This window comes from Doryrhamphus excisus, linkage group LG6, assembly GCF_037039965.1.
Source record: "Doryrhamphus excisus strain RoL-2023G ecotype Guam linkage group LG6, RoL_Dexc_Guam_v1.1, whole genome shotgun sequence".
NCBI classification, from domain to species: Eukaryota; Metazoa; Chordata; class Actinopteri; order Syngnathiformes; family Syngnathidae; genus Doryrhamphus; species Doryrhamphus excisus.
Genome location: NC_136362.1, coordinates 5,691,953 through 5,709,776, shown reverse-complemented (window position 1 = coordinate 5,709,776; position 17,824 = coordinate 5,691,953). Strand labels below are relative to the sequence as shown.

The 17,824-nt window shown below is 44.6% G+C and overlaps 1 protein-coding gene across 10 annotated transcripts in view; it reads left to right on the top strand.

Annotated features, from left to right (window-relative positions):
- celf2 (cugbp, Elav-like family member 2) overlaps positions 1-17,824 on the top strand; it is a 124,028-nt gene that overhangs the window by 34,419 nt on the left and 71,785 nt on the right. For all 10 annotated transcript variants that reach the window (XM_078791246.1, XM_058069384.2, XM_058069387.2 and 7 more), the window contains exon 2: positions 12,791-12,826. Coding sequence is in view for 9 of the 10 variants with exons in the window: in XM_058069384.2 (XP_057925367.1) it covers positions 12,791-12,826 (36 nt within the window). In the remaining variant the exon portion in view is untranslated. The remainder of the gene's footprint in view (positions 1-12,790; positions 12,827-17,824) is intronic.

Here is a 17,824-nt window from a genome sequence, read left to right as displayed (position 1 = left end):
TTTGTGGGTGAGTTTAAGAGCTAATATGCTAATAATAAAAAAGACAGTCATCCAAAAATATGCTTGCTGACTGTATTGTTTGAAATAATGGCCCATAGTTCCCACATTGATATCCTTTACTTAACATTTGATGTCATTATCCTTCTAGTTGCACATGGAATTGTTTCCCCTACTTATTATGGATAAAAACAAATTTCTATCTGGGATTAAATGTGATTAATTGTGAGTTAACTGTGGACAAAGTGCGATTAATCACAATCAAATATTTGAATCAATTGACAGCCCTTAACTGAAGTTAAGGTAACCCATGGGGATATTAACGTCCCAGGTTCCGGGTACTCGGCCCTGCGCCCCCCCTACTGGGGGCCATGAATTCCAGGTGCTTGGCGTCCTCAGCCCACTTTTATTCCGTCCGTTATTCCACGGTCACATGACTTTTTCCAGCCCCCATTTTCCGCTGTAATTGAACGGCGCTCCCGGGGGACGCCGGTCACCACGACCCGGCGGTCCCAGCGGGGGCTCCTCACGGCCACAATATCGGAACCCGCCCGTAGGCCCGCTGTAGGACGCTGATGTTCACCTTTATTGTACACAGAAGAGTCCCTTTCATCTCCGGCTCCTTTTTGGAATAAAGATGAGGCGGCAGGTCGGCACCACACTCTTATTGCCCGAGTCTCCTTATCTCACTTCCTTATCCCCTTTCCTTATCTTGTCTCCTTTGGTGCCCAAGCTTGACGGGCACCTGGCACTTGAGGAAGGGGGAGAAAAAAAACCTTATCAGGACGACACAGCTTCTTTTTAAATATGCATCGCTTGTCTAAAAATATCCATCCACGGCAGGAGCGGTAGGTGGCGCTTCTACTTCCACTGGGGGCTGACTTATACCTGCAGGATATACTCTACGTACTGGATACACTGCATGTACTGTATATACATCCACATATACTATGTATATATACATACCTACACCCATGCCAAACCCTGAATTTTCATATAAAGCGTACATGTTTTTATATGCGCTGCATACATTTAGTAATCGTACAATAGTAGTCAATAATAGAAATAGTCAAAAAAATTCCACCACAATAATGTAAGGTAAGGTAATATAACTTATGGTAACATAAAGTAAGGTAATATAAGGTAAGGTAATGTAAGGTAATATAAAGTAAGATAAGGTAATATAACTTATGGTAACATAATGTAAGGTAACATAAGGTAAGGTAATGTAAGGTAATATAAAGTAAGATAAGGTAATATAACTTATGGTAACATAATGTAAGGTAACATAAGGTAAGGTAATGTAAGGTAATATAATATAAGGTAAGGTAATATAACTTCTGGTAACATCATGTAAGGTAACATGGTAATGTAATATAACTTATGGTAACATAAGGTAATGTAAGGTAACATAAGGTAAGGTAATATAATATAAGGTAAGGTAATATAACTTATGGTAACATAATGTAAGGTAACAAGGTAATGTAAGGTAACATAATATAAGGTAAGGTAATATAACTTATGATAACATAATGTAAGGTAACATAAGGTAAGGTAATGTAAGGTAATATAATGTAAGGTAACATAAAGTAAGGTAATTTTAGGTGATGTAATATAAGGTAATATAATGTAAGGTAAGGTAGTATAACTTATGGTAGCCTAATGTAAGGTAACATAAGGTAAGGTAATATAAAATGATGTAATGTAAGGTAATATAATGTAAGGTAAGGTAATATAACTTATGGTAGTATAATGTAAGGTAACATAATGTAAGGTATCATAAGGTAAGGTAATATAATGTAAGGTAACAAGGTAAGGTAATGTAAGGTAATATAATGTAATGTAATGTAAGGTAATATAATGTAAGGTAACATAAGGTAATGTAAGGTACTAAGGTAATATAATGTAAGGTAATATAATGTAAGGTAACATGAGGGAAGGTAATATAACGTAAGGTAAGGTGACGTAGGTTGTGGTAAGGTATGATGACGTAAGTTAAGATAATCATACAGTACATATACAGTACGTATACAGTATGTATACATACTACAGTACGTATACAGTATGTATACATACTACAGTACGTATACAGTACGTATGCGTATCAGATGAAGTATTGTGACATTAAGATAGATAGTATGATGTAATGATGAGTGACGAGGCCTGCACGTAGATCCACGTAGAGCAGATAGAGCGTAGAGTGAACAGCGTGACTAGAAAAGAGGAAGGATGGCTGCCATGACGCTCGCCCATCATGGCAGCCATCGGTGTTTGCTAGTTGAAGAGCGTTCCTCTTCTCCCGCCTGGCGGATGCCTCCATCTTTCTACTTCTTGCATCAGCCTCCTCCGCTCGTCTATCTATTTGTTTAGCCTGCTCTCCGTCCTCATCAATCCCTCCACGGCCTCTGATTGGCCGGGCATCACTAAGTCGCATTAAGGAATGCATTTCCTTAACGACGCTCCGGGAAGCAAAGCAATTAAAGGCGCATTTAAGGGCAGGCAGGTTTCCCGCCAAATTGATGAGCGTCTCCACCAGCGCCCGCCGGTCACCTGACGCCGTTGTCTTCCTTTTCGTCTTCCGTCGTTAATCCCCGCTCAGCATCACCACTGACAGCCCGCACCGTGGCCACCCTCTTTGGACCGCCACAGAGACATTTGGCACATTTGGCACATCGCCTACATACGTATTATATTTCTTATTTCTTTTTACAATTGGATTATTTTTAAAGCTTTTAAAAAAGCTGTAAAATTATCATTTACAAATACATTTTTTTATTAAAAAAGAAAGTGTAATTACGTAATAATACATCTCCAATGTATTTGATGAATGCATTAAAATATACTCAAATGTAAATATTATATATACTGTATATTAAAAATTTATGTACTATAAAAAAAAATCTGAAAATTTTCTCTGAAAAATTAAATTAAAAACAAATAAAAAAAATTAGTAAATTAATAAATAAAATTTTCAACAATTTTAAAAAGTTTAAATACACCAATGAATAAAATTATGAATTTATTTCAAGTTGAAATGCCATATTTATTATCAAATGACAGCATATGTAAATGTGAATATCAGTTTTACAATAACAATACATTTTTGTCACCGCTCGCTAGCGCAGGCTAATGTTAGCACGCCACTGCTGTTATCCAGCTACGTTTTGTCGCATTCCCATCCTTGGACCGTGTCATTCTTGCCGAAGTATTTATCTGCGTGTAAGTCACCCCCCTGCCCCCCCAGTGCAGGCGGCGCCTCTTGACTGTTCCCATACGCGGGATGGATGCCGCGGGAGCGCGGATCAATTTTGCTCGCTTGAAATGCGATGGCGGTGCTGTTTTGGTGCTCGACGCGTGATGATGAAGAGGCTATTGAAGCTCTTCGGCCTCCTCTTCCTCGTGACCCCCCCCTCTTTCCCTCCCACGGGGCTCCCCCTCCCTCCCACGCTGACCGGGGAGTGAGTTTTCAGTGTGAAAAGACAGACGGCACAGCTGGACTTCAACTCCCGCCTCTCCTGCCTTCATGCCTTGCCAAAGTTTACCCTCCTCCCCCACCCGGACCCCCACCCGGACCCCCACCCTCCCCATAGGCTGCTTCTTTCTCATGTTGGGAATTCTTCCTGACGGCGTTGTTTTTTTTTTCCTTCTCCGTCTGTCAGCTGAACGAGGACGGAGCGAAACCACGTCATGCTAATGTGATCCTCGTGTCCGCCCCCCCACCCCCACCCCCACCCCCGACTGCCAAACAGCGCACAAACAGGAAAAGCAGACAGAAAGGGGAAATACAACAATAAAAGCATTGACAATTACTTTTTCTCTGTTCCAGCGTGTAACTAATTATGCTAATTCCCGCCCCCTCCTCGGACACGTGAGGGATGGACGGCCCCCGCCCTCTCCTGGTGTCCCGCACCACGTAGACAATGGACAATTTGTCTTTCCAAATTCTTGTCCTTGTGGAATACGCTCAGCGGCGGGAGCTCCGGATGACAATCGAGGCCTTTATCTGTCCGCGGTCACCACTTCCTGTTTCCACAGCGATGCACCGCCATGTCATCTGGCAGCCACCCCGGAAACCCCGCCGGGCGCTAATCTTAAGACGCAAGCTGCGACGGGCGCGATTGTGGCCCTCCGTGCCACGGTGTGATCTTTGCTGCGTCCCCGATAAAAAGATTACAAAAAGAAACATATTGTTAGCATTAGCCTCTTTGCTAAGGGAACTTGCCCATTAGTTATTAGATTATTGGCTGTTTTTATGATGCCATTTTTATTGAATATCCATGAAAATATTGTTAGCATCCACATGTTTATGTAACATGCAACATACAGTATATTGTAATGTTAGCATCTTTGCTCGTTTTTGCAAATAACATGATTATTAGCTTTTTTATGTTAGCATTTTCATGGAATATCCATTAATAATCAACGTAATGTTAGCATTAGCATGTCTGGACAGGCTAACTTTTGATGAAACAGTAGCATCATTGGTGTAATCTTCCCCGTGTGGTATGCTAATGTTTGGCTCAATTTCACAAATAACTTTTGATTTTCAACTATAACGTTTTAATGTGCAACATATTTTTTGCCGTAATATTCCCGCCAAGCACCTTTGGCTTGTTTTCGCTAGTAGCTTTTGAGTACTAGCATTTTTGGAGTATAGCATTTGTTCAATATTCCCCATAATGATGCGCGTACAACATTGTTAGCATTTTTATGTTTGGAAAGGTTAGCTTGTTTGTTTGTATTAAAAGCTAGCTTATCAGCAATGTTAGCACCTTTGGGTTGTGTTTGCTAATAACTTTTGATTTTAGCTTTTGGTGTGTAGCACTTAGCATCCTGCTAAATTCTTGGTTGATCTCAAAGTTAATATTCGTCTAGCGTGAAGCTATTAGCCTCTAGCATTAGCTCGTGTAGCTGATGTAGCGCACCTGCGTCCGTGTTGAGGTCGTGAATTGTTTTGTGAGCGTTGGCGAGCGTTAGCGGGTCTCGCCATCCGCGTCGTCAGCTGCGGTAACTCGAGCCGTCCTGCGAGAGCCCGAGTCCCGCCAAAAGGAAAAGGTTCCAAATGGCTCCGGATATTCTCCTTGTCCTCCGCAACCCCGCCCGCCCGGCTGCACGAGCATGTGTGCTTCACAGTTAATTCAATTTTGGCCCCCCCGGCCGGGCTGACACGGGCCGGCGTGGGAATTGGGGTTTGTGGTGATAAAACCATTACACGGCGTTGTGTTTCTGGGGGCGCCTCCCACTGCGTTTATTGCAAAGTGTCAACGCGGATGTAGATCAGCCCGCCAAAGTGCCCGCCCCCCTCGCCCCCCCCCAAACTGCTTATTCCTTATGAAATACGTCGCTCATGGCGGACGTGTAATCTGATTACATCGGCTAGATTCAAAATATATTGAATTTTTCCTCCTCCTCGCCCCGCCCTCCGCTTCCTTCCTGGCTCCATTTTCCTCCTTTCTTCCTTTTCCCCAACACTTGGGGGTCCTCTAGGGGGGGCATTTCTTGCCCTTCCTTCCTTTTTTCTGGGAACAGTCCCTTACTTTGACCTCATTTGTCCCTCAAATGTCCCCCCAAATGTCTTCCCAAATGTCCCCCCAAATGTCTTCCAAAATGTCCCCCCCAATGTCTTCCCAATTGTCCCCCCCAAATGTCCCCTCAAACGTCTTCCAAAATGTCCCCCCAAATGTCCCCCTAAATGTCCCCTCAAATCCCCCTGAAATGTCCCCTCAAATGCCTTCCAAAAGTTCCCCCCCAAATGTCCCCTCAAATGTCTTCCCAAATGTCCCCTCATATGTCCCCTCAAATGTCTTCCAAAATGCCCCCCAAATGTCCACCAAACCCCTCCCAAATGTCCACCCAAATGTCCCCCCAAATGTCCTCCCCAATGTTCCCCCCAAATGTCTTCCCAAATGTCCCCCCCCAAATGTCCGCCCAAATGTCCCCGCAAATGTCTTCCCCAATGTCCCCCCCAAATGTCTTCTAAAATGCTCCCCAAATGTCTTCCAACTTCCCACCAAATGTACGCCAAATGTCTTCCCAAATGTTCCCCCCAAATGTCCCCTCAAATCCCCCTGAAATGTCCCCTCAAATGCCTTCCAAAAGTTCCCCCCCATATGTCCCCTCAAATGTCTTCCAAAATGTCCCTCCAAATGTCTTCCAAAATGCCCCCCAAATGTCCACCAAACCCCTCCCAAATGTCCACCCAAATGTCCACCCAAATGTCCTCCCCAATGTTCCCCCCAAATGTCTTCCCAAATGTCCCCCCCAAATGTCCGCCCAAATGTCCCCGCAAATGTCTTCCCCAATTTCCCCCCAAATGTCTTCTAAAATGCTCCCCAAATGTCTTCCAAAATGTCCCACCAAATGTCCGCCAAATGTCTTCCCAAATGTTCCCCCCAAATGTCCCCTCAAATGCCTTCCAAAAGTTCCCCCTCATATGTCCCCTCAAATGTCTTCCAAAATGTCCCTCCAAATGTCTTCCAAAATGCCCCCCAAATGTCCACCAAACCCCTCCCAAATGTCCACCCAAATGTCCACCCAAATGTCCTCCCCAATGTTCCCCCCAAATGTCTTCTAAAATGCTCCCCAAATGTCTTCCAAAATGTCCCACCAAATGTCCGCCAAATGTCTTCCCAAATGTTCCCCCCAAATGTCCCCCCAAATGCCCCCCCAAATGTCCCCCATATTCCCTTATAACACCCCATTTTCCTGTCCCATTTCCCTTGTTTTTCCCTCTTCCCTGGTAATTTTCGGGTCATGTGATGACCCGGCGGGTCCAAAGGTGGACGAGCGGTCCTAGTCGGGCGTGAGGTGTGGCGGCCGTCCCAATACTTGTGGTGGTCCTGCGTGCGGTCACATGACCCCATCATTGCGTCAGCGCGGTGCGGATGATTATTCTCCATATCTTCCATATTTCCACGGCCGGCCGTGCCCGTACGGAGCTGTCACTCAAGCTGTCAAGTGTGATTTGGAGCTGCCACTCCAGCGCCGCCGACCGGGCCGCCAACCGGGCCGCCAACCGGGGCGCCGCCTCGTTTGCCGAGAAGTGACTGACACCCCGGGTGCGCCCCCCCTCCCCTCTCGGCATGGGCGGGCGGGGGCGCCGGTGCCAGGTGGGATGTGGCTAATGACCATCTTGGCGTGCCACCGCCAAGTCGGGGCGAGCGCTCGGCCAATTACTGTCCCGAGGAGGCGACAGCTGCCACCTTCGCCGCCATCGCTCCTCGTCCTCCTCCTTCATCCCTCCTCTTAGTTGACAGGGGGGGAGCCGGAGGGGAGGGGAGGCCCGGGGCCCTTCTCCCTTGGGGGGTCATTACGCCACCGCGGCCTTGGGCACACACACACACACACACACACACACACACACACCTGATGGTAATATTTGTTATCAGCTGCTGCCCACATGGTCTCGTCATAGCAGGCACATAGAAGTAGAGCACATAGAGTGACGGGATGGTGCTCTTTCCGAGCCCCACCCCACCCCGCCCCGCCCCACTCTGGCTTTATCAATGGCGAGTAATGCTTATCGCACACGCGCTGCACATCACATTTGGACATTTTCTGGAAAATAAGTTATCAGCACGATGAGGGAAATATTTATCTAAAGTAAGGGTACATTTCCAGGAAAATGGGGGAATTTGATTTATTTGAAATTGCAACATTTTCTGGGAAAATGGCGTAAAATGAAATGAAATTTCTTGGAAAATAAGGGGAATTTATCAGAAAAAATTGGGTAAAATTAGGGTACATTCAAAATAAGTAATCAGCAAAATGAGGGAAATATTTTGGTATGGAAATAAGAAAATAAGAGGAATTTTCCAGGAATATGAGAAGAAATATTTTGGTCAAAATAAGGAACATTAGCAGGAAAATAAGTGCATTTTTTTGTGTGGAAATATGATCAATTTTACAGAAAATTTGAGAAATTATTCCCGAAAAAATTAGGTATTTTTCTGGGAAAATTGGATCATATAAAATAACATTTTCTTGGAGAATGAAGGAAATAAGGGGAACATTCCAGGGAAATGGGTAGAAATCCGGCATATTTAGGGTAAATGGGAGCAAACAGGGAAATGGGCATTGATACAAGAATTCCCAGGAAAGTGTTTAAAGCAGAAGAAGACGAGAAAGAAGGGAAAAGTACGGAAAAAACCATCTTATCTGTTGAAAATAGTTTTTTGGACATTCATGTCACATATTTGGTCTGTATATCGTACTATATGGTACTACACGGTACTACACGGTACTACATGGTACTACACTGTACTACACTGTACTACACTGTACATGCTTTTGCTTATTAGCATGCTAATGCTGAGTGAATGTCACATGCTGTAAAATGGCGGCTAAAGCACGTAGCCGTCAGCCAGTTAGCATGCAGTAAAAGCACGAGGAGGCGACAGGGTGAAGTTAGTCAAAGTATGCATTATACATCATAAACCATAAACCATAAACCATGTCATTTAAACATCAACACCATCAAATATTCATGTGCGTGTGTGTGTGTGTGCAGGCTGTTATGTGGAGGCAACACGGTGTTTTGGGGGGAATGTTGTGATATTTATCCTGACACGTAAACATCTTTGAGGCGTGCTGAAGAAGCTGTCAAGCTAGCCGATTAGCTGATGGGGCTGAAAGGTTCCGTCCCGGACCTCGATCATCTCGTAGTGGGTGAAAATGGAGAGGGGGCGGGGTCAAGGGGCGTGTCCTTGTTACGACGACGCATGCTGATGAAGGCGCTCACGTGATGGCGGCTACCAAGATGGCTGCTTCTTTGGATGGCGAGCAAAAATGGCCACCAAAGCCACCTTTTGAACTTTCAGGAAATCCCGGGACATTTGACAGGAAAATAAGGGAAAATTCAAGGAACATTTTCCAGGGAAGAAGGACACATTTTGTGGGGAAAGAAAGAACAATGGAAATGACAGGAATTTTCAGGAAAAAGAGGGAAGCATTTTTCAGGAAATGAAGAAAAATGGGTGAAGGGAAGAGACTAATTTCTAGGAAAATAGGAGGGCATGCTATTCTATGCTATTCTATGCTATGCTATGCTATGCTATGCTATGCTATGCTATGCTATGCTATGCTATGCTATGCTATGCTATGCTATGCCATGCTATGCCATGCTAGGCTATGCTATGCTATGCCATGCCATGCCAGGCTATGCTATGCTATGCTATGCCATGCCATGCCATGCCATGCCATGCCATGCTATGCTATGCTATGCTATGCTATGCTATGCTATGCCATGCCAGGCTATGCTATGCTATGCTATGCTATGCTATGCTATGCTATGCTATGCCATGCTATACTATGCTTTGTTACGTGTCAGCGCTAATCGGCGTGCGACTAGCAGGAAGTGTATTAGCAGCCTTTTTTTTGTATTAGCAGCCTGAACAAGTCCATGGCTGCGTTTGGGTGCTAATGAGCATCGATGAGGCGCTAACGTTAGCCTTCAATCTTTGTGTGACAAACGGGCTCAGAAAGGGCCGACTGCGTCTCGGTGATAGGGATCGCACGTTGTTAGCGACGCACCGAGCGGCGCCTTGACGCGCGGCAAGGAGGCGTTTTGTCACGTTGACGGACAGCAGACTCGACTTTAATGTGACGCCTTGTCATCGCATCCATTTGCCGCTGATGCGCGCGGCTTTATTGCCTCGCTCGTCGCCGTAAATCTGAGACGTCATGTGGCCGCCGCGCCGCCCGCTCTTCTCTGGCGGGGATTAGCGTGGAGTCTGGCACTTTTTTAGGGATTAGCGCCTGACATTTGGCGGCCTGAGCTGTGCCAACATTTCTTTATTAGCGCACCTTTTCTACAAGTCCAACGTTTGGGTCGGTGGTCTTGTGGCGTCGACGCCCGCACACGAGAGTAGAGGGTCAGAGGTCACTCTCCTTGCTGATCGCAACGCCGGTGCTAGCTTCTTATGGCCCAAAGTTCAAAGGTCGGCCACCGGCCTGCTAGCGGCCACGCTGCCAACCAACTTATTATATTTTCATATATTTTTATTTACTTTTTTTTACTTTTACACCACTTGGTACCATTAATGTTACCAAATTAAATTCATTTAATTACACCCAAAATATGTTTTGTTGATTTAGTTTTCCTTTGTTAAATGTTATTTTTATTTTAGAAATTATTATTATTATTATGTATTTATTTTACACTTATTTTTATTTTTTTATTTTATAAAAAAATATATAATTACACAAATTTCCTTTATTATTATTTACCTATTCCACTTTTTTAATTGTATTTTTATTTAAAAAAATATTGATTTTCTGTACAATGTTATTCATGTTTTCATTTTACACCACTTGGTACAGCCCATTTTTATTTGTAGTTTTATTTTTTAATGGCATTACACCCAATTTGTAACATTTGACCTATTTTAAAATATAGATTGGAATTTTAAAATTTCTTCATTTATTATAACAGGATTGATTTTCAACGGGAACGGGTGGAGAAAAGTGTCAGATAGCCTGACAGAAGACTTTCAGCTACAAGGAAAGGAAAGGCATACGAGCCGTGGTGGTCTGCAGACAGGAAGCAGAACTGGAGGTAGCAGAGATGAGGATGGGAGTGACCAGGATGGATAGGATCAGGAAAGAGTACATCACATGTCAGAGGCCTTGGAGATCAAGTCCTTTAGGCCAGGCTGAGATGGTTTATTTGACACCACTTTGATGCCCGCGTGCTAGCATCCACCCCCTTTAGGGGTCCGCCTTGGGACTCCCAGTGTGGCGAGACGACACCTGCAACGTAGTCGGCTAGCTTGGACGTCATGGTAGCCGAGTCGCCAGTCATTGTGTTGTCATTGGATGCTGCCTGCAATACAGTATATTTAGGGAATCTGGGAATAAAGTGACGTGCACGTGCGTGTGTGCGTGTGTGTGCGTGTGCACATGCGTGTGCGTTGCGGACGACATAAGAAGAAGACGAGTGTTGTGTGGCCACGGATGAAACAGACAAGCGTGGGTCTTTGAAATGCAAAGAGCTGCTGTGATTGGCTGCTGCGTAGAAGAGGCGCACACACGTGCATAAACACACACACACGTGCACACACACACACACACACACACACACACACACTCATGCTCACATGGGTTATTAATGAGTGCATTGTTCATTTATTATTTTATTTACCTCTGTCACACAAAACCTCAGCTAATTTGGTGCAGCTCTCCAAGTGTGTGTGTGTGTGTGTGTGTGTGCGTGTGTGTGTGTGTGTGTGTGTGTGTGTGTGTGTGTGTGCGTGCACCAGGGGACCAATTTATTTACATGCTGTAGAAGAAGAGGCTGAGAGGAGGAAGGAAGAGCAGGGAATTATGGAGAGAAAACCCGGTGGATGGAAGGAGCTTCTCCACGCTTTCCAAGGACAAACACCAATTTACCATCCTCACGTGCGCATGCGTCCGTGCATGTGTACTTTCATGGCAACGTGATGACACGTACCAGACGTGTTATTATTATTATTATTATTATTATTATTGTTGTTATTATTATTATTATTATTATTATTATTATTATTATTATTATTGTTGTTGTTATTATTGTTATTATTGTTATTTTGTTATTATTATATAGTGTATTGTTATTATTATTTTATTACTATTCATATTATTATTATTATTTTATTATTTTTTATTATTATTATTGTCATTATTATTATTACTTTTACTATTATTATTATTATTATTATTGTTGTTGTTGTTGTTATTTTATTATTATTATATAGTGTATTGTTATTATTATTATTCTTATTTTATTACTATTCTTATTATTATTATTATTTTATTATTATTATTATTATTATTGTCATTATTATTATTACTTTTACTATTATTATTATTATTTTTTTTTACAATCATCATGGGCCTGCAAGCAAAGCACGGTAGCCCATACTATTGTTCCAAATGTATTATTTATTTTTTTTATGATATCTTCTTCTGCTCCATTAATACTGTCTGAACTGTGCACCAAAAAAACCTGCATGCTAACATGCTAATATTAGCATAGTGGAATATTTTCCAATTTTTGTGGATATTAACTTAAGGAGATATTTGATGCTGCCCCGCTCTGTTATCATGCTAACATGAGCATACTAGCATTTTGATGCATTTTCATAGGTACACACGATTATGCTCGGTGTTAGCACGCACGTTGTCATTTTTGATGCTAACATTAGCTCACTTTAAATGTTTCCAATTTTCATAGATATTAAGCAGATATTGGCCGCTATGTTGTAAGTATGTTAATGTTAGCATTGATAGCATGCTGACATTAGCATACTAGCAATTATAGCCATTTTCATTGGTACTTACTTTTATGGTAGATGCTAACATGGCAATGTTGGTATTGTTAGTATGCTAACATAAGCATACTAAATTGTTTTTCAATTTTTATATACGGATATTAACTTTTAGCAGACATTTAATGGTATCATGCTGGGTGTTGGCATACTAATGTTAGCATTTTAGCATTGCTAGCATGCTAACATTGGCACACTAACATTGTTAGCATGCCAATGTTAGCATGTTAGCATTGTTAGCATGCTTGCAAATTTTGTGGATATAACCTTAAGCAGACATTTAAGGCTATCATGCTAGGTGTTAGCATGCTAACATTGGCATAGTAGCATTTCTTCATTCATCTTCATAAGTAGACACTATTATGATAGGTGCTAGCATTATGATGCTAAGCTGGGATAGGCTCCAGCTGGCCTGCGAGTCAAACGAAGACAAGCATGTTCACGCATGATGTCACGTTCGTCATGCGTGTTTTTTGTGTGTGTTGCAGGCAGGACGCCAACGACCTGTCGGGACCGATACAAAGGTAAGCCACTTCCTGCTTTCCGTTTCACAGAGCTGCACCTTCCTCATCATGATGATGAGGAGGAGATGGTGATGATGACGATGGCGTTTGCATGCTGTCAATCTTAGCCCCCCCGAGCAGCCGTGTTGCTTCCATTTGATTCCGTCTTATAGCTCACACGTCATCACATGACAGCAGAACAGGATGTCAGCGTGGTCTTCAAAATAAAAGCACACAAATAAAATAACGGACGGGTGACTTATCCTGATTTTTAGGATAAATGTCCCTCCATTTCTTCTTGGAAATGTTCCTGATGTTTTCCTTAATTTTTGCTAATAACTCTTTGTTCTTATTTTACTCCATTTTACTTTCCAGTAAATCTTCCTTATTTTTGCTTTTTTTTACCCAATTTTCCTGAATTTTTCCTGGACATGTTTGTCATTTCCCAATATTTCCAGTTGCCGTTTTCCTGGATAAGGGTCCCCTACTTTTCTGACTTTTTCTGTTCAACTTTTCAGGAAATGTAGCAAATTATTTCTTATTTTTCCAGGAAATAAAAATGGATATATACGAGGAACGTTTGTATGAAGCTGCAATACCACGGGCGTCCGCTAGGGGCGGTGTCTGCGTCCTTCTTGACGTCATTTGTGTCCCACTTCCTCCCTGACGCCCGTCCTTTTCGCACATGCTCATTACGAGACCCACAATGCGTCCTCGTTGTGCCAGCCAGCGTCGGGAGGATGAAGGGGAAGCGCTTAATGGGGGCGGGGCTTAGACAGGAAGTACAGACCAAAGGGGATGAATGGTGGGCGTGTGTGCTTTGAAGCCACGCGGCTGATTATTGGCGGTAGCGGCAAAGCTACCTCTCGGGGGCCACTCATGAACGCACACACGTGCACACGCACACACGTGCACACACGTGCACACGTTACGTTAGTGTTGATTAGCGTATGAATACGACAGGCACACATGAGGAAGCGATACAACAACACCCAGAAGGCCTCAACTTCCTCTTTGGCAGTACAGCAGGTGTGTGTGTGTGTGTGTGTGTGTGTGTGTGTGTGTCGGAGCATCGCACACACACACTTCCTGTTTCCAGACAGCCGAGAGCGTAATTACAGGGATACTCCCAATGTGGCGTCCCGGTACGCTGCGTCCCTTATTGCCTCCCCGCTCGCCGTGTGACAAGCGGGCTCGGTGGCCCCGCCTCCTCTGCATATGTATGAGCGCGGCGGGCGGGCGGGCGTGACAGTCCCGGGCATTCCTGGCCTCTAATTGATCCCCCGGCATCCGTGGAAAGGCTGCCTGCTTGCTCAGCAGGAAAAACGGAATTCCCGAGCGTTGAAGAGCAGGAATGTTGGCTGGGATTCGCCTTTTATTTCCGCTGTCACGCACGTGCGTTCGGCTCAGCTCGGCTCAGCCTCCCGGGGCACGGCGTCCCCATTGTGCGGTTCCTCGGTGACGTGTGTGTGCGTGCACACGTGTTGACCCGCCGTGAAGGCGTCACCATGGCGACGACCTTCACGTGTTGTCATGCCATCTCGTAAATGAATGAAGGAGTGATGCTCTTCAATAAGAACAACGCTGCCAGGTGTGTGTGTGTGTGCGTGAAAATAGCCCCTATTTTTAGGATTAATGTCCCTTATTTTTTATTCTACTTTTTCCTTTTTGCAGAAAATGGCCCTGATTTGTCTACAAATGACACATTCTTTTTTTCACATTTTTTTATTATTTTGGGAGAAAATTTGTCTTTTTTTTTTTTTTTACATAATTTTACTTTATTATCTTTCCTAATTTTTGGGGAAAAAATATCCCTTCTGGGAAATTTTCAAAATTGTATCTAATTAAGTTTTAATTTTTTATTTTTGCAGCAAATTGTCTTTATTTATCCTGAAAATTTTCCTAATTTTTTTATATTTTGCTAAAAATATTCTTCATTTTTCTGGATGTTTCTGTCATTTTACCTTATTATATATATATTTTTTAAACTGATAATTGTCCTTATTTTTCTAGATAATTTCCCTTTTTTTAAATATTTATTTAATAATCGTCCTCATTTTTCCTTAGTTCTGCCAAAATTGTGCCCCCCACCCCCCCCCCCCCCCCCCCCCCCCACACACACACACACACAAGTTTCCTTTTCCTTATTTCATTGTCCTTGACAAAAATATCTGGTATTTTTCTGGGAAATTTCCCCAATTTTATTTCATTTCCCCTTACATTTTGTTGATGTTTTTTCCTGAAAATGTCCCTGTTTTTCCTGGGAGAATTCCCTCAGTTTCCTTTACTTCTGCCAAAAATATTCTAATTCCAGATGTTCCAAATGTTTTTCATTTTTTCCTCTCTTTTTTGCTGATAGTTTTGCTTTAGTTTTAGAAATTTTTGCTATTTTTTCCTGTTTTTTCATATTTCTCCCCAGATGAAATATTTGTTTCTCAGAAAATCTTCCTTATTTTTCCTGTAGATTGTCCGCCAAATGTCCCTCCTTTTTGTGAAAGACCGAAGGAGTGATGCTCTTCCATAAGCTGTCAGGTGTGTGTGTGTGTGTGTGTGTGTGTGTGTGTGTGTGTGTGTGTAATAGTGTTTATTCTCCCGGCTCCCAATGATTTCCAGGTCAGCGGTCCTGATCACACCCCCCCCCCCCCACGTGTGTGTTTGTGAGCGTGTGTGAGAGCTAAAACAAAGAAGAAAAGCGTGCAGTTTTCCGGTATGTTGTTTTCCGTAATGGATGGCCCCGGCAGACAGCATGGGAATTGGGACAAATATCCCAATGACGTTCCCAAAATTCCCATTGTGTTGTTGTTGTTGTTGATGGCTCTGCTGCTGCAAGCAAACCCGGAAAACGAATCCCACAACAGCGTGTGGAAAAAAAATAGCTTTTTGTTTTTTTATCATTTGTATCATTTGCATTGACACCTGTGTGTGTGTGTGTGTGTGTGTGTGTGTGTGTGTGTGTGTGCGTGTGTGTGTGCTATGGTGCGTTTGTGTTTTTTTTGCGGTGGGACTCCAGATGGCTGAGAGACAGGTGAGCCAATTAGCGAGTCTCGCTACACACGGGAACATCATCACGCCGGCGGAGCGCGACACACGCACACACATTCCGACACTTGTGTCGGGTGTTAACATGGCGGCGATGTCGCGCCTGCGTGTGTCCGTCCATCATGGCGTTCCGCCGATGACAAACGATGCTTTCATTTCATCGTCATGTGACGCCGGCGCAGCGGTGAATTGATTTGTTTGTGCGTAATGTACGGGCCTCGCCGATGTTCATTACGATTCTAATGAAGTCGGAATCGTCACAAAAGAGGAAGCGGCAGAAACATCAACAACCCCCCCACCCCCCCCACCCCTCAACGCCACGGAGCGTCAGATGTAAAAATACAGCAGCCGTTAATGAGCCGCCAGCGTGCTCGTCTACGCCGCCTATTGTTTGGGGGGGGGGGGGCTCCTTCCCTCGCCGCTCCTTCTCTCCTCCGCCCATAACGGCCGCTTTCCCGCCTAATGGAAGGCGGGAAAATGTCAGTAAATGCAAATGAGTGGGCCCAGGTGTCGTAAAGCCGCCCATCACAGGAAGGACTTACCTGTTATCCGGCAAAAACCCGCCACAAAAGAAAGGAATTATTTGGACCCAAATTCAAATTTGTCTGTTAACTTTATGGGCGGCGGCACCCCCCGCCCCCGCCCCCTGACATTCAAAAAATGTCACACCTTTTTCTTTGTTTCTGCCGAAAATATTTCGTACTTTTTTGTTTTCAAAAAGTTTGTTTGAAAAATTTCAACATTTTTCCTTCTTGTTTTTGGAAAAAATGTCACTTAAATTTCCTGAAAAATTATAATTAGGCTTGGTTATCATTTTCTGTAATTTTCTGTAATTTTCTGTAATTTTCTGTAATTCATTTTCTAAGCCCCGCCCACCAGGCAGAATTTAACGGCCTATTTGTCGTTTCCGGCGAGCACGCCCCCCCCCCCCCACACTCCGACAGCGAAAGGTCAGCACCCGCTGGCTTCACATCGGGAGGGAGGGGGGAGGGCATATGATGTAAGGGCGTTGTCACGGCAACACACCGGGTCGTGTTTTGCGGCCGGGACACGAGCGGGATGGAAATATACAGGAGAGGCGGCGGCGTGGGGGGGCGGGGGTCACGTCAGGGCAAGGGAAGCCGCGCGCTTGACTGTTGGTCAAAGTCCCGCCGTCTTTCGGCCGCCCTTCCTCGCCATGCCGCCCACGTGGGGCCCATTCAATAAAAGGAAGGAGGAAACCCCCCCATCCTCATTCTCATGCTCTGCTGGCATGGCCCCGGGGGGGGGGGCAGCCAAAAGGCTTGACTCATCACTTTGGAAGAGAAGGCCCGAGAAAAAATTGCATCGGATACAAGATTGTGCAATCTGGCCGCCAAAGTGGGCGGGGCCCACTGACAAAGTCATTATGGGACGGTAAACGGGCGGCACAGGGAGGGGGGGGTTGGCGGGAAACAAGGGGCAACCAGAAGGTCACCCAGACAATCTGGAGGGAAAGGACCCCCACCACCCCCAGGGGAGATAAGACACCCCCCCAGGCCCCCCAACGCCAAGGACGGACGTGCGTGCGCTTAGAACAAAGCCCGCCGCCGCCGCCACCGCCGCCGCCGCCGCCGCCGCCGCCGCCGCCACCTCCTCATAATCAACTCCTCCCCACTGCCACGCCGAACACGTAATCTTCCCTGGAGGTCATCGGCGGCAGGAGGCTTAGCGGCGGCGGGATCATGGGCTATTAAGACGAGGAATGGGATGGCGTCCCGCCCGCCCGCCCGCCTGACACCCACCTTCCCTCCGCCGCGTCACACGCGCTTCCTTCCTTCAGCTTGCTTCCAAAAGTCAGGGATGATTTCTTGGTAGGGAAAAAATTGGGAAATTTTGGAAAAATGAGGAAACATTTTTGGCATGAAGACATTTAAATCCAAAATATTTCCAGGACGAATAAGGACAATTATCTGGGAAAATCCGTGAGGGAGATTTTCTGCTAAAAAAGGGAAAAATGAA